The sequence below is a fragment of the Aspergillus melleus genome, assembly GCF_016097325.1.
Source record: "Aspergillus melleus strain CBS 546.65 chromosome Unknown contig3, whole genome shotgun sequence".
NCBI classification, from domain to species: Eukaryota; Fungi; Ascomycota; class Eurotiomycetes; order Eurotiales; family Aspergillaceae; genus Aspergillus; species Aspergillus melleus.
Window position 1 is genome coordinate 876,669 of NW_025763372.1, and position 22,528 is coordinate 899,196.

Consider the following 22,528-nt stretch of genomic DNA (forward strand, 5'->3'; position numbering starts at 1 on the left):
GGACTCTCCGTCAAAATGAGATGTGCCATTCAATAGAGCTAACAACTTCAACCGAGCCAGAAAGGGAAAGAGAAAAAGCAAACATCTATCCTTGCTGATTGGCGCAAACATCTCTTGGCCAGGGGCGGGGCACTCGGTTCAAGAGAACTACTTATCTACATCTCACTTTTGTAGAAGCTTCATTCTGCTCTGATGGCTTCAGGCTCCAAAATTCAGAAAGCTACTACAATGGGTCCCAATGGAGAGGACAGCTCCGCTGAGGTTACAGTGGCTGTTGGTGCTGGTATTCAACCGGCACATCCTGGCCTTTGCTCTCTCAAATGGGCTGTCAGTGGAGGATGGTGGCATCGCTCGAGGTAAGCATAATGATATCCATAGAAACGTCTATCAACCAGTCTCATATATGTGCGCAGCTACACAGGAGCTCTGCTGTTCAACATCGGCGCTTTTACGCTTCCTGCACTGTACGCCACACTAGTCAAGGTCTGGATTGCCAACATCGACTCCTCCCTAGTCGTCACCACAGACGTGTATACCTATATCGGTACTATTGCAGAGGTCCTCAATGAAGGTCTTCCCCGTGCCGTCTGGGTAACGATTGCCGACAAATCCACGCGATCGTATGAATCTCGTTTGGGCCTCGCGTACACTCTAATAACGATTCAGACTGTACTAGGGCTCATCATGAGTATAACCTTTACTGGAGCAGCCAGGGCATTTGCAGCAACGTTCGTTCCGCGTGAGGCCCAAGAGGCTAGTATCACCTATGTCCGAATCAGTGCGTTCTCGGCTCTGAGCTCTGCTATTGAGGTTGCGGCATCGAATGCGACAAGGGCTTTGGATAAGCCCGACGTTCCCCTCCTGATAAGCACTGTCAAGGTCGTGGTGAACATTGTGCTGGATCTACTCGTGATATCCAAGTTCCACGTAGGCGGCTGGACCCCAAACGTCAACATACAGGCCGTGATCCGTCTGAGCTGTGATATGATTGCTGCTGTCTCGGGCTTAGTCTATTTCATCATAACTACGAACAGAACCCAGACCCAGAATAAACGGCCCTGGAGCAGAGAGATGATTAATTTGTCTGCTCTTTTCACACTCCTTAAGCCTGGTTCTCTCACCTTCGTGGAGTCAGCCATCCGGAATACGCTCTATCTTTGGCTGGTGGCCGGAATCGTCTCCATGTCAGCAGATTACGCTACAGCCTGGGGTATCTTCACTACAATCCGATGGGGACTTGTCATGGTACCGGTTCAGGCCTTGGAGGCGACATCACTAGCTTTTGTTGGGCATGTTTGGGCCTCATTCAAGAACAACGATATACAGTGTGGGAAGTACAGGAAGTTCTTGGGTATGCAATAACGCCCTCAACGTGTGTGGCTTCTATTCCTGAAACACTTACCTTTTCTAGTGACCACACGACCAGCATTACTTGCTGCTTTTATTGCCATGGTTATCGAGGTACCGCTTTGCATCTTCCTCGCCATATTCGGTTGTAAACCATTTGCGTTCTATCTCAGCCAGTCCGAAGCGGTGGCCGAGATTACAGCGCACATGTGGAAAACGATAGATTGGTGAGTGAGTTTACAGTAACAATAGCGACCCTTGACTTATACATACTTCACAGGTGCTATATATTATACGCAATATCCACTCAGCTTGCGACCATATTGTTGGCCACTCGCCCATTGTGGTATCTAGGACAGTCTCTAGTCTCCAACCTTCTCTATGTCCTCCCTTGGGCTATTGTGTGCCAAGTTGCCAACCTTGATCCCAATAACGCGTGGACGTATCATAGTCTTGTCTTTGGTGGTAGCTTGGTGTTTACTTTTGTGGAAATTTGCTTCGTCATCATGTTATGGGCTCGGAAAGTGATATGAAAGGAGCTAAGTGCACGAATTTAGGTTAGGACCGTAACTTCCTAACAGAACAGGTTCCAGGATATACTACCTGATTGGGGCGCTCTGAAACAAAACTGATCAATTGACGCGCCATCGGCCTTTGGAGGCTATCGAGCAGATGAAGAATTACCACCAGAAATCTGAATCATTGGCACAATTGAACTATAGGCTCCTGATAGATAGTCCAGAAACATACAGCCCTATTCCACACGATGGCATTACAAACATAGAGAGACATGGAGCCATCAATATCTTCCATGTGAGTGCCAAAGATCAACCGAGGGTATACCACTAACTATTCATCTGTAATTAATAATCATTGATCGGTCATGCATGTTCACTGTCATCATGCATTAGATGCAATCATTCGGATAATCCGATGATCACCCACTTCTGCGCCCTTCCGGAGACAAGACCCGGGCTTGGCTTCTTCGGCTCACATCCGAAGCCCCGGCAATGCATCCCCGGACCCACTCCAGGCGATAAGGAAGAACAACGATCTACAGGTCTTGTTAATGACCTCGTAGAGGTCCTGTTTCTTTGCACTGGCTTCAACCCTGTCACAACTCACAAGTCTTCCATCTCTAATTCAGGATGCCGGTCATCAAACCATTCTGTTCTCAGCCTAATGCCCGATTGATTCTCCGGCAATCAAGGTACCGAGCGATTACTACCACATCATGGAATCGCACATACAAACCTACAGTCTCAGCTTCCTCAGCCGGCAGCGCGAAGACTGTAGTTAACACCTCCCCGCTTCCACCGCATTCTCTGCTTCCGACCAAAATGCTAGTACGATCTTTGCTCGTCGCAACGGTCTCTTCGCACCGATGGCTACTGACGCCTGCGCTTTGGTTTTTGTCGTTGATCGTGCATCCGCGCATCGCTCTCTTGGATGTGAATAAGAATCCCATTCTACGAGGCATTCTCAAGCCGATCTTTTACAACCATTTCTGTGCCGGGGAGAATGGCAATGAGGTTCGATCCACAGTTAGGAACATCAAAGACATGGGGTTCAAAGGTGTCATTTTGACCTATGCGCGAGAGGTTGTGGTGGATGCTTCCAAAGAAAAAACAACGAGCCCTGAAACCTCGAGTGAAACTGGAAACTATTCGCCGACTCCTTCGCATAACCCTGACATTGAGGCATGGAGACAAGGCGTTCTCGAGACGGTCGAAATGGTCGGGAAGGGCGACATCTTAGCATTAAAGTGAGATACTACGCCTACTCTAACTTCCGAGAACCCAGCATTGACTGTCTGCGACCCTATAGATTGACCGGCGCGGGCGAACCAGCCATGCGCGCCTTGCTGGCCAGACAGCCTTTGCCCGAACAGATGACGCTGGCGCTCCGGGAAATTTGCGCGCGAGCCGTAGAGCGCCAGGCTCGGATTTTCATCGACGCAGAGCAACAATCTGTTCAGCCAGCAATCGATGAGATTGCTCTTCAGCTGATGGAAGACTTCAATAAGGATGGCGAAGCCGTGGTCTACAACACCTACCAGGCGTACCTCAAGTGCACTCCTGCCACCGTCCTTGCTCATCTCGAGGTGGCAGAGAAGAAAAACTTCACTCTAGGAATCAAATTGGTACGAGGGGCGTATATTAACTCAGAGCCTCGGGGAGTCATCAATGATACGAAGTCGGATACTGATAGTTCATATAACTCCATCGCGGAGGGCGTCATCAAGCGCCAGCTTGGACCATTCGGCAAAGGAAAGCAGACATTCCCGTCTGCCGAGCTATTTCTAGCTACTCATAATAAGGATAGTGCTCTGTTGGCCAATAGATGGTCCGATGAGCAGGTTCTAGCCGGACTTCCTGCCACCAAGGTTCAGTACGGCCAATTGTTAGGCATGGCTGACGGGGTGAGTTGTCGACTGTTGCAAATTGGAAATGACGGCGACAACACTGCCGGTCGAGCAGCCCCGGAGGTTTTCAAATGTCTCAGCTGGGGGTCTCTAGGGGACTGTCTGTCTTATTTGCTGCGGCGTGCTGTGGAGAATCGAGACGCGGTTGAGCGCACAAAGGAGGAATATCTCCAGGTCCGGCGAGAGGTTCTTCGTCGGATCCGAAAGAGTATAAAGTGATGTACTGTACCTATTTACCTAGAAATGGATTTATGTCGTAAGCATAGTGCACAATGAAGTCATCATAAGTTCATAATTTTGTCTACCGTGGTCCAACGAAGTATATCTCGGATCGTTTCTGCCGGGGTCGGCATGACGAAGCCGACAGTCTCGCCCACGGCTTGCCGGACCGACTGCCCGAACACAACTTTCTCAATCCACGCAAAGCATCCACGATGGTCGCGGGACACCCCCGATCTGCTAATGCGTAAGTCGATGCTGAATTTCAACCTCTGATAAACATGATTTAACACCGATATCGATTCAGATGTGAATCATGTCGGCGACGCAAGGTGAAATGCTCCGGCGAGCACCCCTGTGGCGCCTGCGTGAAACACAGCTGGGAATGTGTCTTTGGACGTCCCGATCGCAAACGATATTCTGAGGCGTGAGTTATGCATGCATCTTGTTACTCCACTCGGCGACGTACTGACTTTGCTGCAGTCAAGTGAAGCGGTTGTTGAACAAGATTCAATCGTACGAGGAGCAACTTGCTGCTCGGAATCCCGGCGATGAAGCTTCCCCCCGAGGGACTTCGCTACATAACAGTCCAGTCCCAAATTCGAGCCCTGTAAATACCTCACGACAACCACAGCAACCACCGCAACCTCAGCACTCAAGTCCAAGAGACTGTGTGGGAAATGGTCTGCCTCAGTCCCTAGATTGCAGTGATGGCGCTGCCGGTATCAGTCCGGGTAAGAGCATGATATCATCACTCGACAACAACGAAAACCCACTTACAGGAGAACAGCTACAGACTTGACCTCCGGTCCGGCCTTCGAGTCCCAAGTACGGTCACTCTTGACCATGTCTAACCAGCGGACCCCTCGACATGTTGAAAGGGATAGGCAAACGTTTACTGACGATCAGTGGGGCTCACTGGAAACGTTAGCTGACGATGCGGATGGCCCATCTATACCGTCCTTAGAGGCATCACAGCACCTATTAGACAAGTTTCTCTTCTACCTTGGCGTGAGCCAACACTTCTTCGACTCGCGATCTTTCTCAGATTCTATGATTCTGCTCTTCCAATCTCCAGCCACGCGAGAAACACAAAAACGCACACAATGGTATACTGAGTACCTTTTGGTCATGGCGATGGCAAAACTCATGGACGTTGAACAGCCGACATCTCAACCGCCTGGATCCGATCTATTTGCAGAGGCTATCAAACGGTTGCCTCCGTTGCATCAACTCACCAGAGAAGGGGTATTGGCAGTTGAAATCTTGACATTGATCACAACATACCTACAATGGTGTGATCGAAAGCTTGATGCTTATCTTCATGTATGTTATGCTAGTCATTCAGCTAATGCTTGTTTGCCGACCACGACCGTGGCTTATGATTACCAAAAAGATCGGTCTCGCTATAAGGCTATCGATTGCTCTGGGGTGCAATCTACCCGAACACGAACAGAACTGTCTTCCATCCCAAAGTACGCATCGACTAAGACTTTGGTGGACGGTATATATGCTCGATAGGTATACATGATGTCCTTCAACTAGCGATGTGGCTGGGTAGAAACTGATGATCAATCTATGAGCATGCAGACGCTTATCATCGGGCATGGGACTCGCCGCTGGCGCCGATGAGCGACAGCTCCGAGCAGGATTCCCAAAACACGCCGTGGGCTTTCAATCGCCAGTCGCAATGATAATCAACATCAGAATCGCTCGCGTCACCGACGATATCATGTCCTGTGGGATTGAACCTCTGCTCACAAATTATCACAACGTTCAGGCTAACCTACCCAACCAGCGCTCTATGGAAACGCCACGATCACTCAAATCGAACTTGTTAGAAAGGTCCAGGACATCATTCAAGAGTTACATGATATAGGCCGATCATTTCCTCAGTCCCTACTTCTCGATTTCTCGCGCCCGTTGCAAACGGTTTCGCGGACAGGGTCGTCGCTTTATCTAATGCTACTCCAAGTGTGTTCAAAGTCCCGCAAGTTGGGGTTCAATTTTATCTAACATATTCCCCAATGAACAGGCTATTATATTATGCACTCGACCGATGCTCCTACATAAAGTACGAGTGGCAGCACAGGGTCAACAACCGCCCCGACCACCAGAATCCGTCCCGGATAGCTTAGCACGACTCTGCGATACTTGCAACGAGGCAGCAACCAGGAGTCTGGCCATACTATATGCTCTTCGTCTCCAGCAGATTATTCGTTAGTCACCCTCCTCTCTTATAGTCTTTATACTATGCCCTTCCAATTGGCCATACTTCTTGTCTTCTCCCGGTACTTCGACTCGAGCTGACCCCTGTATTCATAGCACGATATGGCTTCTTCGATCTCGACGCCACCTTCTCAGCCGCTTTTGTTCTCGTCATGGTGGGATTCACAAACCCATCACAGAAGAACCCGCCCGCGGCATTAACCCAAGCATTCGATGTCTTGCGGTTTTTGTCTAGATCTGGAAACCTCGCCGCGGAGCAAAGATTTCAAGACATTGCCCAATCATGCTCGCATGTCTGGCCGGATTATACCTTCGATATCGATGCGTCTGATAGGCCAGTAGGTGAAACCGAAGGATCGGCTTCAGAGAGAGCGGGAGAGGGAGAAGGAGGCAACGGTATACCGTCTCATCAACCAGGTCCACCGACACATTATATGTCTGTAGGAGGACAGCCATTCCACCAGGACGAAAGTCGATTCTTTGAACCGTGGAATTACTCTGCTCCGTCAGACGGGGCGTTTGATATGCAGGGTGAATTGGATATAGACTTCGCGGAAGAGGCGGAGGGAATTTATTCCAGTTTCCACCATCCGACGTTGCCGTTGACGGGGGTGGATTATATGGATTGGCTTGAGATTGAGAAATTGTTGAATGCACCAGTGGGGTGATCATTTAATCAGGATTGGTGGGTTGTTGATACTATAACTACAGTTCATTGTTGATTTTTATATGATCACTTGCTGCTTCCGCTGTTAGTGCTGCAAGATGCATTTGAACTTCTAGTGGAGCGTAGCTCTACTAGCTAGTTGCTGTATTTATATAAACGAAGACAGCATAGCCAAACCCCTAACCCTGCTATTCATGTATATTAAGCTAGAACAATATCCGAACATGTCCAAAGAACAAAGTCAACCCTCCTTTACAATATAGTCAATTCAAGTCTTCTTCCAATCGTATTCCTTATTCGTAAGGGGCAGCTCATTTTGTGTGAGTGTATTTCCCCTAGTAGTATGGGAGACTGTATGATTTGTAACCATCTTTATGCTCTTTGAGCTTTATCTCAATATGCACCTATGCATAGCTAGCTAATAACGAATTCCATTATCAAGATGTTATACTCAAAATGTTCATAGCATGCCTATACTATCAAGATTTTGCAGACGAAGTATAGGATCTCCCAACAAGTCACCACATTGTCCATCCCTCTCGACAGCAACATCTACCCACCAGAATCTCTAGCCTGCAAGGCTCCCATCTAATAAATATACCTAAAATTTAAATTCTCTTTATCCGTCAAATCGCTAAACGCCGTCCTCGCCATCTCCGCCTGCCTCACCTCCTCGCCCTCCCCATCCCTCCCAATCCCCTGCAGTCGATCTCGTCTCCGATTCTCCCACGCCAGCGCCATCCTCAACATCACGACCAGGACAATCTCCACAAAATTCGCCACAATCATCGACCAAATCCCCAACGGATACCGCGGCGCCTGGTCCCCCTTATAGAAGAAGGGACCGGCAATGTTCCCCGCACAAACACCCAGGAAGATCATCGCGTTAGTGACGACCTTCTTCGTGTGCCCGGCGATATTGGCCGTTAGGATTGACAGGATGATCACGAAGGAGGCGTTGTAGGAGCCGGTTAGGTAGTAGCAGATGAGGCGGCCGACGCGGTTTGATTCGGGGAGGTAGCAGAGTCCAAAGGAGCCTGCTACATTTGGGAGGAGGAAGAGGATTGTTACGAGGCAGCGGTTGTTGGGGGGGAGGCGGTCGTTAAGCCAGACGCTGAAGAGAATCATGATGGCAATGAATGTGCCGTAGGGGATTTGCATGAGGGTTGTTACCACTGCGGTCCAATCCGATAGGAAAGGAAGGGTTGGTTAGCTTTGATGTTCGACATGGGTGGCTATATAGATAGTAGGTAGGTACGGATTTGATATGAGCAGGCAAGGCAACTTACACGTGGAAAAGCCAAACCCCTGAATAATCAACGTCCCAAAATTCGAGATCCCACCGTTCGGAATGTTCCCCGAGAAACCGAGCAGTAAGAATAACCAGACCTTCCAATCCAGAAACGCCTCCCAGACCTGCGCCAGCTTGAGGGTCTTATTCTCCACACCGGTCTGGTTATCCCGCAGTCGTTCGACAGCAAGGCGCTTTTCTCGGTCCGTTAAGTATCGTGTAGACACGGGGGAATCCGGGAGGAAGAAGATGATTACGATCCCCCAGACCGAGCAGAGGGCTCCGATGATCAGAAACTCGTATTTCCACGATGCCAGGGCACCTTTGATCTGGCCGATGCCGTAGCCTAGAAGACCACCGAGCGCGATGCCGGCACCGTTGGCTGTGTACCAGATGCCGATTCGGATGGGCTGTTGGCGTCGAGTGTACCACATGCTGGTGATGAGCATGAATGCGGGATCGCTGGTTTGAAGTCAGCATGTTTGGTTGGGGGAAAGACAAGGGCTTGGTGGAGTGGATGTAAGTATACCTGCATGCTTCCGCAGCGCCGGATATAACACGCAAAACGGCAAGCTGAGTAAAGTTCTTTGCAACAGCTTGGTAGGCGTCAGCATACATCTTCAGAAGCAAATAAAACTGAGGTGATATACATACCTTGCAACATGAGAAAGAATCCCCAGAGAAAGATATTAAAGCCCAGATATTTACCCACGGGAAACTGCTGCATCAGGAAGTTCGTTGGGAGTGCCCAAACCTATTGATCATAATAGCCATCAGCCTAACAGTCTAATGCAGACCATGAACCTCCCTTCTAGCCAAGACATACCAAAAATCCAAAGTAAAAAACACTCGACAGCCACGAATACTGCTCGCCAGAAAGCCCTAAATCCTCATTAATGCCAAAGATAGCCGCGTACGAGAGGGTTGTTTTATCGATCTTGTATCAATTAGCAAAAGCACTTCTAAAAGAACCCTCAGATGATAATATTAACGCACATAGTAAAATGCATAGCAAACGCTCAGGAAAGGCAAAATCATGAGATCAATCTTGCGAACCAAGCGCTTGTTCTCAACCGGATCGATAGCCCCTTCTAGCTCGTCGAAGTTGTCGAAGAGAGCCAGGGCCATGTCGCCATTGTGCACTTTGCCTGGCTCTGCTGGAACATTCTCAAGATGGGCCGTGCCATGCTTGTCTGTTGATTGCTCGATGGCTGGAGCAGGTGCTGGCGCTGGCGCTGATATTGGGCTGTCGGATTCGACTGTCATCTTTCTAGTAAGTACCAAATAGTTAATGATAGTTACAATGATGGTAAGGTAGGAGATAGATGAAAATCACCAGATAATCGGATTTATCTGGACGGGTAAGCCAGGCATGTCTTGATCTACATGATATGATGTTTTCACCCGCAAAGCATCGAAGGAGGCGTGGGGGCATTCAGAAAACATGGGGAAGTGGCTCATCCCCGCATTCTGTCCGTGGGGGTTGCGACAAGTGATGGATGTTGGATAGTAATGGGGAGGGGGGTGTAGGATCACCCTTATTCGGAGGTTCTCCGTAGTGTTACCGGGGTACATCGCCGTAGGAGAAACGAGTTCATTTAAAAAAGAGGAGAATGCTAGAGATTTGATATGCCAACTTCAATCCAATCATTTGACCTACTCATACCACTCTCTCCGTATCTATATAGCCTGATATAAACACTACCTAGAAAGTCCTACAACGAAGCCCTCAACCTCACATCCACAGCTCTAACCAACGTATGAATCGTCTCCAAAATCGGCGTCTCAACCCCCAACTCCCTCGCCTTCTTCACCGGAAATCCCAGGATCACATCAATCTCCATAGGCCTTTTATTAAGACAGTCCGTCTGCATACTACTCCCGATCCCAGGCATAGCATTAATCTTATCCATCAGACGATCAATCAGCCCGTAGTCCAGGTCCACACCACACTTCCTCCCCACGTCGATGACCTCGCGCATGAGTTTGCGCGTGAGAGGCGTGGCGTCGGGCGAGGAATTCAACCAGCTCTGCGTATCAAGCAGGGTCAATGTCGTTAGGGAATTCCAGGCTACGTTCCACACGACTTTCTCCCAGCGCTGGAGCTGCATGTCTTCGAGGACTTGAAATTTGGTTTGCCCGTGCTGAAGCAGGGCGGCGAAGGTGTCGAGGCGGGATTTTTCGAGGGAGGAGGGGACGGAAGGGTTGGTGAAGAGTCCAATTTGCATGTCTTCGGATTTGGTGTGCGTGATTGTTCCGGGGGTGGATTGGCGGGCTCCGACCCATGTCTTTTGTTCATTTGATATTAGATGGATGGTTAATGCTGAAGGGGAGGGGTTATAACATACCACGCAAGTAATGATAGACGATTGAGGATATGAGTTGCGGAACGCTTCCTCATTCCCCACCCCATTCTGAATGATCACGATGGTCGTGTTCTCGTTAATCGCGGGTTTGAGTCGCGCGGCGACAGATTCCTGATCGATTGCTTTGTGTGCGCAGACGACGTAGTCGAAGGAGCTGGTGACTTCGTCCGGGGACTTGATCACTAGACGACAGGTTAACTTCCCCTGAAACAAAAGCTATAACAGAGCTGACAAGCGGCTAAGCAAGCTCACCATTATGAGGTCGAAAGCGATGCTGGCCATGATTTTCACTTTCGATGAGAAGGCCCTATAATGCTATGGTCAATCCTGTTGCTCGTTCCCAGGCAAGTTGATGCAATGCTGAACATACATTTTCCTTGACAGCGTCGTAATTTGACCGCGCGACCACCGTTAGGCGCACATTTTCAGACCTGTTGAGGATGAAGGCGTAGAAGGAACCTATGCTGTAAATCTATTGAGTTAGGAAGATAGCTCCTGGCGTCGAACCTGTGTACATACGCTCCCAAGCCGTAGAGAAGGACTTCAATTGTGTCACTCATACTGGATGCTGGGCTGTCACAATGTGCATTGGAATTGCTCGGAGAGAGCTATTTAGTAGATTAAATGCTGAATTATAACCCCGATGATGATGATTTTGGATCGGCAGACGACAATGCGGGGTTGAATCGGGGGAAAGGCCGACGAGCGTGGGGGTTCAAATCCTGGGGAATGTGGGATGACAAGCAGGTGCACGGATCTTCAGGGAAAGGAGCTAGTTTCCCCAGGAATTGTAAGTGCGTGGGGGTGAATATGGTGGTATATGGTTGGTATCAAGTGTGTAGCTCTGTAGGATGAATAGTTACAGCAGCACCCATCATAACTTCACGGACCCAACCATAGCCCTCTCCAACCGGGCTGTGTTCAGTAACTGTGGGCCTAGCTCCTCCAACGACTTCACACCCATAAAGACCATGTTGGACTCGATTTCCTGTCTCAGGATCTCAATAGTTCGTCGAACTCCTTCCTCACCGTAGCCGCTCGCAAGTCCATAGAGGAAAGGCCTGCCTAGTCCAACAGCTGTTGCGCCCAATGCGAGTGCCTTGAGTACATCAGTGCCTCGACGGATGCCTCCGTCGATGAAGATCTGCATCTTGCTTTCAAGCAGGTGAGGCGCGTAGCGGCGGATTTCCAGAAGGGTGAGAAGTGGTGGTTGTGCTCTGTTCTTGTCAGCAAGGCTCAAGATCATAACACCGGACTATAGCGTCAACATACGTGTCCTGGGAACGGCCACCATGGTTGGACAAGACAATTCCTTGTACCCCGTTCTCGTATGCGAGAACGGCATCTTCGACGCATTGAATGCCCTTGATGACGATAGGCAGGGAGGTAAGGCCGCGTATCCACGTAAGAATATCCCAGTCGATGAACGGGGAGATAGAGCTTGCCATGGTTTTAGCAACACCCTGCCCCTTGGTAGCTGGGTTGTCCCGAGCCTAGGCAAGTATGTCAATCACTGCACTCAAGCCCACTCCACAAAACAGAATACACACTTGGACCTGTAGATTCAATCTCTCATCCATCTCCCTCTTTCCAACCACCGGCGAATCTACCGTTATCCAGATCGCGCCAGCCCCAGCGGCATCCGCTCTGCGCACCGTGTCCTCCGATTTCTTAATATCCTTATTAACATACAGCTGCGCAAACAGCGGCTGGTCCTCTCGCACGCGAGCCTTCATCACGCTCTCAATGGGAAAACTCGACCCGTTCGCCAGCACCTGAGCCACCCCTTCCTTGCCCGCCGCGGCAGCAAGGGCCCGCTCACCATTCGGATGCGCAAGTTTCGCAATCCCCACCGGACTCATATACACCGGTAACGAGACCGATTTACCCAAGATGGACGTACTCGTGTCCACGGCCCGGATACTTCGCAGGATGCGCGGTCGAAGCGAAATCTTCTGGTAGGCCTTGGCGTTTTGACGCTTGCTGGTCTCGTCGTCCGCGCCGGAGCAGTAGTACGCCCAGGCGTTAGGCGGGAGATGTTTCTGCGCGAGGTGTTCGAAGTCGTAGAGGTTGATGAGGGTCGTCAACGGAGGTGGCGAGTCATCGGTTTGCTTGATTTCGGGTACGTGCTCGTTGGTATTGCTCGATTTGCTCAGGGACCCTGGCTCGAGATGGCCACGAAAGGCAGAAGACGGTAAGGACTGGGCTAGGAGCTCCTGATCATGCACGGAGTCGAAGTCCTCCGTGGCGTCTTTCCCGGCGCAGCGGAGGATGACATGGGGCCCGCCTGGGTGTAAGTCGACGAAATCTAAAGGGATTTAATCAGGAGAGAGATCAAAAGAGATAGGCTAGACGTACCGGTCACATCGTAGACAGATCCATGTATTGCGACCCAACAGGAGTCTTTGCTGTTATGTTTCTGAACTTCGTCGCGAGTCAGCTGCATGACGAGCGGTGGAATGGGAAAGATGATGGAGATACGGGGGATGGCATATTGGTTTTCATTGAATGGACCATAGGAATAAAGGATTGAGAACGATTGCGCTAAATTGCTCCGGGTCCATTTGAGCTTGAGCGTGGGGGTGCTCTTGGGCTGTACGAAGTACGAAGGAGGTGGCCCGGAATCTTTTCCGTAGCCCTCGGCGCCTTCTCCGCGCGCTCACCATCCCAGCCTCCGATGGTGCAGATTGAGCACAATTCTACCTCACTACCCTACGAAGCGACTCATGTCATTGCGAGCTTTGATTGAAATCGTCAAGGAATGTAAATACAATTTCATGGTCTGCAAACAATCCAAGGATCTGGTATCATAATTGCCATAGAGGGGACAAAGAAAGACAAAGAAAAATGAATGAGACACGGTACTAATCACCAAGGCAAGCCAGCCCATGCCTTAAAGCTCTATCAAGCTCTCCTCAGCTGCTGGGCGAGTCTGCGGTGGCGGGTGGTATTGCACGGGGGACGGATGTCCAACAATTGGGGAAACATCCCCAGCAGGGTACGCACCTTGTGGTGCCGGAGTACTCTGCGGATACATAGAAGGTGGCGGACCAGGCGTTTGTTGTTGCTGGTGTTGAGGATAGTAATATGAATGCGCCTGTTGCTCCGGCGGAGCATGTTGAACACCAGGATGACCATTAGGCTGCCCGGGTTGCGAATCTGCTAATTGCATGTAGGCGGCAGACGGCACCTGGTCCATCGAGGGGGGCTGCTCTGGTGCACTTGGAGCAGGAGCACTAGGCGGCCCGCCCTGCTGATAGAGAGAATCGGTTCGTGTTATAGGGGACGGCTGGTAAGAGGCATCCGTGTCGCCCTGACGGGGAACCTGGTACGGGTGTGGAGCTGGCTCTCGCTGAGTAGGAGGCGCATAGAATTGTGCCGGAGCCCCAGGACCAGGATACGCGGCAGGGTTGCTAGGGAATGCCGGGTTGGAGCTTGAAGGCGGAGGGGATGCAATGGGAGCGTTACCACTCCAGGGTTGGTTGTGAGACAGAGGTTGAGATGGGGGTGGGTACACGCCGGGGCTCATAGCGCCGCTTCGCGGTCCGGCCCCTTCAGGATTCACCCTTTCTGATGGATATTGAGGAGCATACGGGGAGTCAGCTAGCCGCGTCTTCTCGGCGACTGGGTTTCCATAGTAAAAGTTTTCGGCCCCCGCCTTACTTTCGGCCGGCGGCGGAGGCATTTGGTAGATATTAGGATATTGCGCAGCAGCGCCAGGAACAGTTCCGTATCCGAGTGTGTGTTGCGAGTATGCACTCGACAGGCGCTCTTCCAACATGCGATCGTAATACCGTACAACAGTAGAGAGTTTAGCATGTAGGTCGAGAAGCGTGTCTAGTAATCATATATGGTCAGCTAGTGCAGAAATTAGGCCTGAGAGTGAAAAGAACGTACCATGTTTACTCATAGTCTCACCATAGCTCCGCGCCAGTTTCGGCCTGAGTGCACCAATGCTCTCGTAAAGTTCCTGTATTTGGGGCTCGCGCAAAATGGTGCCAGGCGGTTGGTGTTGTAGTCGGTCAACGAGTGCGGCAAAGAGGTGGATGTTTTCGACCTCAACAGGACTGAGTTCATATGGATTCTTAGGTAGCTCAGTAGCGACCGGTGCACCTTGAGTCGGGGTCTCTGGGACCCTCGTATTCTTCAAAGCGGCTGCATGTTGCTGCTTATGCTGTTCCATATCACGCAACGAAGCTTCGATGGCCGCCTTCAAATCCGCATCCTCTTCTTCCTCGGTCCTCGACGGTTCGGAGGCCTTGGGCGGCTCAGGCGCCATGTATTGTGACTGCGGAATGTAGCCGCTCGAACCTTTGTTTTGTGCCTCTTCCAAGCTCATCTGCAAAGCCCGGCGCAGATCATCGTCAAACCCGCCTTCCGCCCGAGCCGTACGGGGCTCCATTGAGTTTGATTTCGTGATAGAGTTGTTCTTGAACGCGGATCGATCGGAAAGTGCTCCAGGGGGGAAAGGTTTCGCGGTCAGTTTAGCGTAGCATCCATCGTCGACACGGACAGGCTGCAGGATTCCCAGATGAGGAAGAGGAAGCGTCTTGCTAGAACACTGTGCGTCGAAGACATTACCACAGTTTCGACAGTGGTGTTTGCGATTCATAAAACTGAACGGCGTGCGACATCGCATGCAGACATCAGAGTCAATCCATTCGGGAGGCTTAATGCCAAACAGTATTAGCAGAGGCAACGGGCGCGCGTTTCAAGGAAGGGAGCTTACCGCACTACTCTCTAGCATACTGCCACTCATCTTCGTCTTAGGCGGGAATCGGAACCCTTCCTCCTGTAGTTTCTGATATGTAATGCCAACATAACTTAAATCCATGCGACCTTGAGCCGCCATTGCCCAGTCTTGAATCAGCTCTAGCATCTTGTCTTTCACTTCCGGGTTCAGCGGGGCACCCTCCGTCTTTAACAAGGAGACTAGATTATCCATGAATTCGCGAGACGCAATTTCGGCGAGGAAGTGAGTGCCCCCATTCTTGACACACGTATCTGTTAACTACCGAGATGGCGGTTCCGTCAGTATGTAGATCGACAAGAGGGGAAGGGGGGGGACTTTGCGGAGCGAACCTTCAACGTCGCTAGTTGTATATTGGGATTCTTGTTTTCTAGTCGGCGTTTCAATGATCTCATCGCCTCCTTCGGTTGAACACTCTTCGATCGGATCAGGTCGGAGATTTCGAGATTCAGGGAGATGTCTTCCCTACAGGGTCTGTTAGAATCACTCATAGGATGAATGGAGCTAGCGATCGGCGAGGAACATCGACAACATACAGAGACGATGCGGTCGCCCGCTCGACCTGTTCATCGAGCGGCGACGCCGAGGAGAACCATCCCGCCATGACGACGGTGATAAAATGGCAGGATCGCGCAATTGACGGACTTGACGAAACACGGGTCACAGGTACCCTATGACGTTGGGTAGCGGGCGGAAAGAGGGGATGAGAGAAGAGACGCGTTCCAACGGCAGCAAAAAAGAAAGGAAGAGTACTGAGGCAGATGTAAGCGGAAAGCAAGAAGAAGTCTATGTGGTGGGAGGACAAGGTATGCAAGAGGACGGGAGAAGGAAAGGTCGGGTGTTTGATGTCAAGTCAAGTAAGCTCTCCAGGCAGGCAGATCCATCCATAACCTCGCCGTAACCGCCAGTCTTGGCGTCCACTACTAGGGCTGAGTCATCCGCCAGGCCCCAGGCATCATGTTCCCCTCCCGGCGGTGAGGGGATTCTGCCGGGGTACGTAACTGACTTTGGTCCTGAATGCCTGAATGCCTGAATCCCTTAATGTTGTTCCCCGGAATCGCTGCATCCCGCGCTTCATCATCCCCGATTGTTGTTCCTGCAATCTGTCTGCCTGCTGGTCTGGCACGCCCCCCTTCCGTCTACCTGACCTCTTCGGGTCGCTTTCTCTTTGATGTTACTTTTTCTTCTCCTTTTCACGTCTATTTGGGGGGACATTTTCGATCCGAGTCCTTAGGCACCGTCCCTCTACTTAGTTCCGCAGCCACCTCCGAGCACTTGCGGCCATCCCTCCGCCGACCACACTCCGAAACCTGCTGGGTCATGCGTTGAGACACTTCCCATCTCAGTCGTTGCAGAATGTCCTCGAATGCAGCGGCTCTGCCTTCGCCTCCCGAATTTCCACCCTGGGAAAAGACACCTCGTCCTCACTCAATCGGGGGGGTGTATTCGGGCGGTCAAGGGCACATTGGCCGAACTGCTGGCGCTCTTCAGAACAACGGCCCCTCTGCTCCACATGGTGCTCGATCCCCGCGGTTCCCTAGCATAAAAGACCTTCAAGATGAAGCCGCTGCCCTAGACGTGAACGAATCTTCGTCGGTAAGCCTTCCTGACCGTGACCACAATTGGCGAGTTGTCCACCTTATCACTGGCTAACTATCGTCTATTCGTCTAGCTGGATGATTTACTGAGTCGAGCCCAGGAGGCAATTCAGCAAGCCAGGAGTTTCGCCGACAACGATCAGCCCGACACAGCCTACGTCCAATACCTTCGCGCCTCCGAGATCACCGTCAACATTATCCCGCATCATGCAGACTACCGAGTCACTATAAGCCAGCGTCCTCGGTGGTATAAACAGTTCGCAAATTTGATGATGGTATGATTTCCGGCGGGGCGCCTGAGCTCCTGGATTCCCACTTTTTGGTTTTACATAATTTATTGTCTATCTTGTTTTTCTGCCTTTTACCTTCTTGGGTCGATCTTTCGGATTGTCTAACTAGACTCTAGGCTGTGCGAACGAAGCAAGGGACAATGGATGACATCAAGCGACAGATCCTAGAGGATAATTTTATCAATAACGTACAGCCCTCCGGTACACCCAAGCACAGTTCTCCGAGACCGGTCTCTGAAATACTGCCTGCTGGGACTTTTCGAAGCTCAAGCCCGAGAGGCCGCCGGAACGACTCGGGAGATAATTCAGTACGGATGCCCAGTCCCACGGAGTTCCAGCGGTCGCTCGATACAAACATGAATAGATTTTCAAGCCCTCCAGAAGATATGCTAGCACAGAGGTTTGCCAAATTGAGAGCCTCACCTCCCACGACAAATGGTTTAGATTCGGTCATCAACGGTCAAAACGGGACCATTTCCATGCCGCTCCAAGAAAACACCGACCATCACTCTTCTCGACCATCTTCTTACGTTCCCCCACGGTCACAGCAAACCTCCGCACTTAGTTCACCTTCGCGACGTCCCCTAGGCCCTCGCAGCATGGGTGCTCCTCACGGTGCACCGACTCTACCTCCGAAGCTCCCCCTCAATACGTCATTGCCTCGAGCTCCAGATCCTACTTATAGTCCTATTTGGTCGGTGCCGTCGCAGCCACCTTCGAACCCCCCTAGGACCTCTACGGAGAGCTCACGCCCCGTTAACCCGAGATACTCTCAATTTTCCAACTCGCCTCGCGGAAGTCCGAGTCGGAACGGATTTGACGACAACCCTTACAGATCACGCACCCCGAACGGGATCCACCAAATGAAGGAGGCTCGGAGCAGCACCGCAGACATTCCACACACTCCCACTATCAGCGCTCAAGATTTACTTGAGTATCTCCGACGGTATAATATCTTGTTGATCGATGTACGCTCGCGCGACCAGTACGACGAGGGCCATATATTTGCCAAGTCCATTATCTGCATTGAACCGGTGGCGCTGAACGAGAATGTGTCTGCAGACGACCTCGAGGAGCGGCTGGTAGTATCTCCCGAGCAGGAACAGTCTTTGTTCGAGCGACGCAACGAATTTGACATGGTTGTTTACTATGATCAAAATACGGGCTCTGTCAGTTACTTGGCAGGATCGCCTGTTGGGACAACGGCGCCTCATCTACGGGCGCTGCATGACACCCTCTATGAGTTCAATCCTTATAAGGCTTTGAAGGATGGGCGGCCGCCGGCGCTTCTTCTGGGTGGCCTCGATGCGTGGGTTGACCTTCTTGGACAACAATCCCTTGTCACATCTAACACTGCCGTTGCCATGGGATCGATTCAAGATAGGCGGAAAACCGGGAGACCACTTGGAAGGAAGCCGACAATAGCGAGTGCCAATTCCAGCTTGGAAGTGAGGAAAAGGCGGCTTCGCGAATACAAGCCACTGAACCCCGAAGAGCTGACGGAATGGATGGAGAAATCCAAGAACGAAGAGATTGATACCAGCACGTATGTTGGAGAAGGTGAACTTACCGAGGAACCGGAGGACGAGGTACAGGAAGAGCAGCCACCTTCGCCATTCGTGCACACTTACGAGGACTTTTTGCGCCGCTTTCCAGAGCCACACACCGTTCAGGAATCCATGGTGGCACCGCACTCTCGAAAACCAGTCCCGACCGCGCCCAACTATGCAGCTCCCGTTCCCGTAGCGCCTTCGCGTCCTCCGCCCGCAGTTCCCCGTCCCAGCTATAGCGGAGTATCGGATGGTCGACAGATCCAGCCAACGCTAGAGCGGCAAAACTCTGCCACTAAAACCGCGCTGTACACGACGAACTCGATCTTGAATCGCATCAAACTTCCTCGGACGGGGTTGACGAACTTCGGGGTTACCTGCTATATGAACTCAACGATTCAGTGTCTGAGCGCGACGCTCATACTGAGTAAGTTCTTCATCGACGATCGCTTTCGGTTCTACGTGCAGAAGAATTGGAAAGGCTCTCAGGGAGTCATGCCAGGCCTGTTCGCGAACCTGATCCGGTCTCTGTGGAAAAACGACGTGGAGGTAATTATGCCGACCTCTTTCAGGAACTTCTGCGGGCGTCTGAATCAAGAGTGGGCCATCGACCGGCAGCAAGACGCCAAGGAGTTTTTTGACTTTGTGGTTGATTGTCTCCATGAGGACCTCAACATCAATTGGCAGAGGACGCCTCTGCGACCATTGACTTTCAGCGAGGAAGTACAGCGGGAGAGAATGCCGGTGTCCAAGGTCTCGCGGATTGAATGGGACCGGTATTGCCATCGCGAGGAGTCGTTCATCTCGTCGCTCTTCGCGGGACAGCACGCCAGTCGCCTGCGATGCACGACCTGCCAGCGAACGTCGACCACGTACGAAGCGTTCTACAGCATCAGCGTGGAGATCCCTCCGTCCGGAACGGGTGACGTCTACCAGTGCCTTCGAAGCTATTGTCAGGAGGAATTGTTGAGCGGCGACGAGGTGTGGAAGTGCCCGTACTGCAAGTGTGAGCGAGTTGCGACCAAACAGATTATCATCACGCGGGCCCCGCAGATTCTCGTGGTTCACTTCAAGCGGTTTTCGGCCTCGAAGACGCACAGCGCCCGAAAGATCCACACGCCCATCGAGTTTCCCTTGCACGGCCTTCGGATGGACGATTTCGTATTTGCGCCGTCGAACCCGGGGCCATCGGCAGATCCGAGGGCACCTGCGCGACCGGAGATGATCTCAGCCACGGCGCCGCCGTTCACGTACGATGCATACGGGGTGCTCCGCCATATCGGGTCGTCGATGGGGAGCGGGCATTATATATCGCTCGTCCGCGATGCGCAGCGGCAATGTTGGCGCCGATTCGATGATCACCGGGTAACGGACTTTAATCCTCGAGATCTCCACTATAAGGATCGACTGCAGAACGAGCAAGCATACATTGTATTTTACGAGCGAGTCCCGGCCAAGTGAGGGAGGAGGCACCGTTGTATCCGGGATTTTGCATGATTTTTCTTTTCCTATCTTTTGTATTGCTTGTTTTTTTTCCCCCATTTGTTTCGCATGACCACCAGCACGTGACACGAGCATGTAACGAACTCTTTCTGATTCTGTGAGATTAGCATGGCGAGTCATTTCCAGCGAGTTCCGATGACTGTATATAGATAGAGAAAGAGCCAGCCTCTGTTTGGATGAGATTGAATAGTGATCCACCCGTCTACTCCATACTCCATAGTGCAGAAGAATAAGGTATTTTCGTCCGCCTGCGGGGCAACTGGCAGACCGACTCGGGCAGTGAATCCCGACAACGTTACCCGGCGGATCAGCCCCCGAGGTTACCTGGACGGTTATCTGCTGTCCGGCCCTGGGAGGGGGCAGTTGGTGGTACACTCGGGGTAAGCGCATCTACTCCGGAGTGTATAGATCTATGAGGCAGACCTCCTCATAGTCAGCACACAGGTGACCGCAGGCAGCAGGACACTACTCCGTAGCACGGTGGACCCGAGTCGGCGAAGTTAATGAGATCACCGTGACTGAAAGGGGCAATCTTATCCTGTTCACAAGATCCGAGGTCAAGAGTCGTCGGTTGGGGAAGCCCAACGGGGTAACTGGGGGCCTCAGGCACAAGATGACTCAGCCCGGTAATAAGCGAGCCGTGATTGGCCCGTCGCCATCCGGCCACTTTGGCGATTTCTACAGAGAGTGAATCTCTAGACTCTAGAGTACAGGGTATAAGGTGTAGAGTGTAGACGATAGACAATAGACAAAGGACGATCGACTGTCAGGTCGACAGAGGCCGACTGACCGAGGATAACCTCAGGCAACGAGCACCGGAAGAGCATCGCGGCAGCTCCGATCCTCAGGCGGAATCACCCGTCGAATCACGTTGCTTGCATGTCGCTCCTTCCCTTTTCTATTTCTCCTCCTCTCTCCTCTTTCCTTCTCTCCCTCTTCTGCTTCCCTTCCATCTCGCCTCGGTTCATCCCTCGTCGCAATTGCTGTTAGACATTCCCCCTTGTCGTCCTCGTTCGCGATCTCTATTGTCAATCCTACCTCCTGATCGATCACCTCCTTTCTCGGTAAGTCAATAAACTCTCGGGCTCGCTCCTTTCGCATTCCCCGGCTGGCTGTCATCATATCATGCCTGCAATTCCCATGTGCAAATTCCCTCCTCGATCGGAGAGGATAACGTCATCATTAATACCGCTCTTTTCCCGTCTACCATCTACCGGCGTTGTCTGTCCTGGACGGTGTGAAGGTGTAACCGTCGGAACTGGTTCCCTGCGCCGCTTATCCCTCTCCTTGCAGACACTCTTGCTCATCCACTCACACGCTGTCCTATTCTCCAACCCCTCCGTCATCAATTCAACCACTTTTGACCTATCTGTCCAAGCTAACCCTTCTACTTTCTCTCCCATTATCTAGACTCCGAATCCATCATCATGTCTGCCAACAAGGAACTCACCTTCCAGGAGGTTGCTGAGCACAACACCAAGAAGGACCTCTACCTCATCGTGCACGACAAGGTCTACGACTGCACCTCTTTCGTTGACGAGCACCCGTACGTTATCCTGGCACAAAAGTCTCCTCTGTGGCCCCCGACAGAACAATAGAGAAAATGAATTAGGGGATCGTTTTCTGTACCAAGACTAACAACCAATTCCAGCGGTGGTGAGGAGGTTCTTCTCGACGTCGGCGGTCAGGACAGCACGGAGGCTTTCGAGGATGTCGGGCACAGTGACGAGGCCCGCGAGATCTTGGATGGTCTGTACGTCGGTGACCTGAAGCGCATGGTATGTTTTCAATCCCTTCCCATATGCTGTAATTGCGATGCGGATCAGAAAAGCTAATCCCCGTACGTCCCTCTAGCCCGGCGACCCCGCTCCCAAGGCCCATGCCCAGCCTGCTGCCTCCTCCGGCTCCAGCGATTCGTCCGGTCTCGGTGTCGGTCTCTATGCTTTCCTCTTGGTCGGTGGTGCCATCGCCTACGGTGCCTACCAGTACCTGCAGAAGTCCGCTGAGGCGCAGTAAATGAAGCCGACGAATGAAAACAAAACAAAAATTCTGAAGAATAAAGAATGATCGAATTTCTTTGAGCCCTTTTTTAATGTGAACATCTTCGTTGTTGTCGTTCTTACACCGGGGGATTTTGTCAGGTGATATCCACTGCAGATATTTATGGTGTTGATCTTTGTTCTGTTTCTGTCAGATCTTTCGCAAGATATTCGCGAGAAAGACCAAGAATTTCTGTTTTGGACACGATGGATATCTACCTTTCTTACTTCTCGCTACCCGATTGTCTTCTACT

General features: G+C 51.5%; 9 protein-coding genes across 9 annotated transcripts; 5 read left to right on the forward strand and 4 right to left on the reverse strand.

The window, feature by feature from the left end:
- Positions 1–228: 228 nt before the first annotated feature.
- Positions 229–1,578, forward strand: LDX57_005323 (uncharacterized protein; the record flags this gene model as incomplete). Its single annotated transcript, XM_046087003.1, has 3 exons — positions 229–356; positions 414–1,351; positions 1,412–1,578. The coding sequence occupies 3 exons, from the start codon at positions 229–231 to the stop codon at positions 1,576–1,578; spliced, it is 1,233 nt and encodes a 410-aa protein (XP_045942969.1).
- Positions 1,579–2,687: 1,109 nt separating this feature from the next.
- Positions 2,688–3,991, forward strand: LDX57_005324 (uncharacterized protein; the record flags this gene model as incomplete). Its single annotated transcript, XM_046087004.1, has 2 exons — positions 2,688–3,112; positions 3,175–3,991. The coding sequence occupies 2 exons, from the start codon at positions 2,688–2,690 to the stop codon at positions 3,989–3,991; spliced, it is 1,242 nt and encodes a 413-aa protein (XP_045942970.1).
- Positions 3,992–5,953: 1,962 nt separating this feature from the next.
- On the forward strand, positions 5,954–6,888 carry LDX57_005325 (fungal specific transcription factor domain-containing protein; the record flags this gene model as incomplete). The annotated part of the gene is made up of 3 exons (XM_046087005.1): positions 5,954–5,965; positions 6,027–6,210; positions 6,317–6,888. The coding sequence occupies 3 exons, from the start codon at positions 5,954–5,956 to the stop codon at positions 6,886–6,888; spliced, it is 768 nt and encodes a 255-aa protein (XP_045942971.1).
- A 587-nt stretch (positions 6,889–7,475) lies between these two features.
- Positions 7,476–9,444, reverse strand: LDX57_005326 (uncharacterized protein; the record flags this gene model as incomplete). The annotated part of the gene is made up of 6 exons (XM_046087006.1): positions 7,476–8,062; positions 8,177–8,640; positions 8,708–8,774; positions 8,833–8,932; positions 9,005–9,115; positions 9,175–9,444. 6 exons carry the CDS (start codon positions 9,442–9,444, stop codon positions 7,476–7,478), a joined length of 1,599 nt encoding a protein of 532 aa, XP_045942972.1.
- A 449-nt stretch (positions 9,445–9,893) lies between these two features.
- LDX57_005327 (ketopantoate reductase family protein) lies at positions 9,894–11,104 on the reverse strand (the record flags this gene model as incomplete). Its single annotated transcript, XM_046087007.1, has 5 exons — positions 9,894–10,466; positions 10,527–10,726; positions 10,797–10,851; positions 10,915–11,008; positions 11,064–11,104. The coding sequence occupies 5 exons, from the start codon at positions 11,102–11,104 to the stop codon at positions 9,894–9,896; spliced, it is 963 nt and encodes a 320-aa protein (XP_045942973.1).
- A 314-nt stretch (positions 11,105–11,418) lies between these two features.
- LDX57_005328 (FMN-dependent alpha-hydroxy acid dehydrogenase) lies at positions 11,419–12,990 on the reverse strand (the record flags this gene model as incomplete). Its single annotated transcript, XM_046087008.1, has 4 exons — positions 11,419–11,761; positions 11,817–12,037; positions 12,095–12,852; positions 12,903–12,990. 4 exons carry the CDS (start codon positions 12,988–12,990, stop codon positions 11,419–11,421), a joined length of 1,410 nt encoding a protein of 469 aa, XP_045942974.1.
- A 280-nt stretch (positions 12,991–13,270) lies between these two features.
- On the reverse strand, positions 13,271–16,139 carry vps27 (ESCRT-0 subunit protein VPS27). The gene is made up of 5 exons (XM_046087009.1): positions 15,831–16,139; positions 15,627–15,759; positions 15,274–15,555; positions 14,442–15,213; positions 13,271–14,381 (listed from the first exon to the last, which is right to left on the reverse strand). Exons 1-5 carry the CDS (start codon positions 15,896–15,898, stop codon positions 13,438–13,440), a joined length of 2,199 nt encoding a protein of 732 aa, XP_045942975.1. The 5' UTR covers positions 15,899–16,139; the 3' UTR covers positions 13,271–13,437.
- A 511-nt stretch (positions 16,140–16,650) lies between these two features.
- On the forward strand, positions 16,651–20,193 carry DOA4 (putative ubiquitin C-terminal hydrolase; the record flags this gene model as incomplete). Its single annotated transcript, XM_046087010.1, has 3 exons — positions 16,651–16,890; positions 16,967–17,167; positions 17,299–20,193. 3 exons carry the CDS (start codon positions 16,651–16,653, stop codon positions 20,191–20,193), a joined length of 3,336 nt encoding a protein of 1,111 aa, XP_045942976.1.
- A 1,469-nt stretch (positions 20,194–21,662) lies between these two features.
- Positions 21,663–22,251, forward strand: LDX57_005331 (cytochrome b5-like heme/steroid binding domain-containing protein; the record flags this gene model as incomplete). The annotated part of the gene is made up of 3 exons (XM_046087011.1): positions 21,663–21,781; positions 21,887–22,013; positions 22,090–22,251. The coding sequence occupies 3 exons, from the start codon at positions 21,663–21,665 to the stop codon at positions 22,249–22,251; spliced, it is 408 nt and encodes a 135-aa protein (XP_045942977.1).
- Positions 22,252–22,528: the final 277 nt, after the last annotated feature.

What these genes read in the sequence shown, in the direction of transcription:
- vps27 (XM_046087009.1), bottom strand. Translation starts at nt 15,898, where the DNA reads ATGGCGGGATGGTTCTCCTCGGCGTCGCCGCTCGATGAACAGGTCGAG. An exon ending in CGGGCGACCGCATCGTCTCT is followed by an intron (nt 15,760 to 15,830) that starts GTATGTTGTCGA and finishes CAGACCCTGTAG; the next exon opens with GGAAGACATCTCCCTGAATC. An exon ending in GTATGCTAGAGAGTAGTGCG is followed by an intron (nt 15,214 to 15,273) that starts GTAAGCTCCCTT and finishes TTTGGCATTAAG; the next exon opens with CCTCCCGAATGGATTGACTC.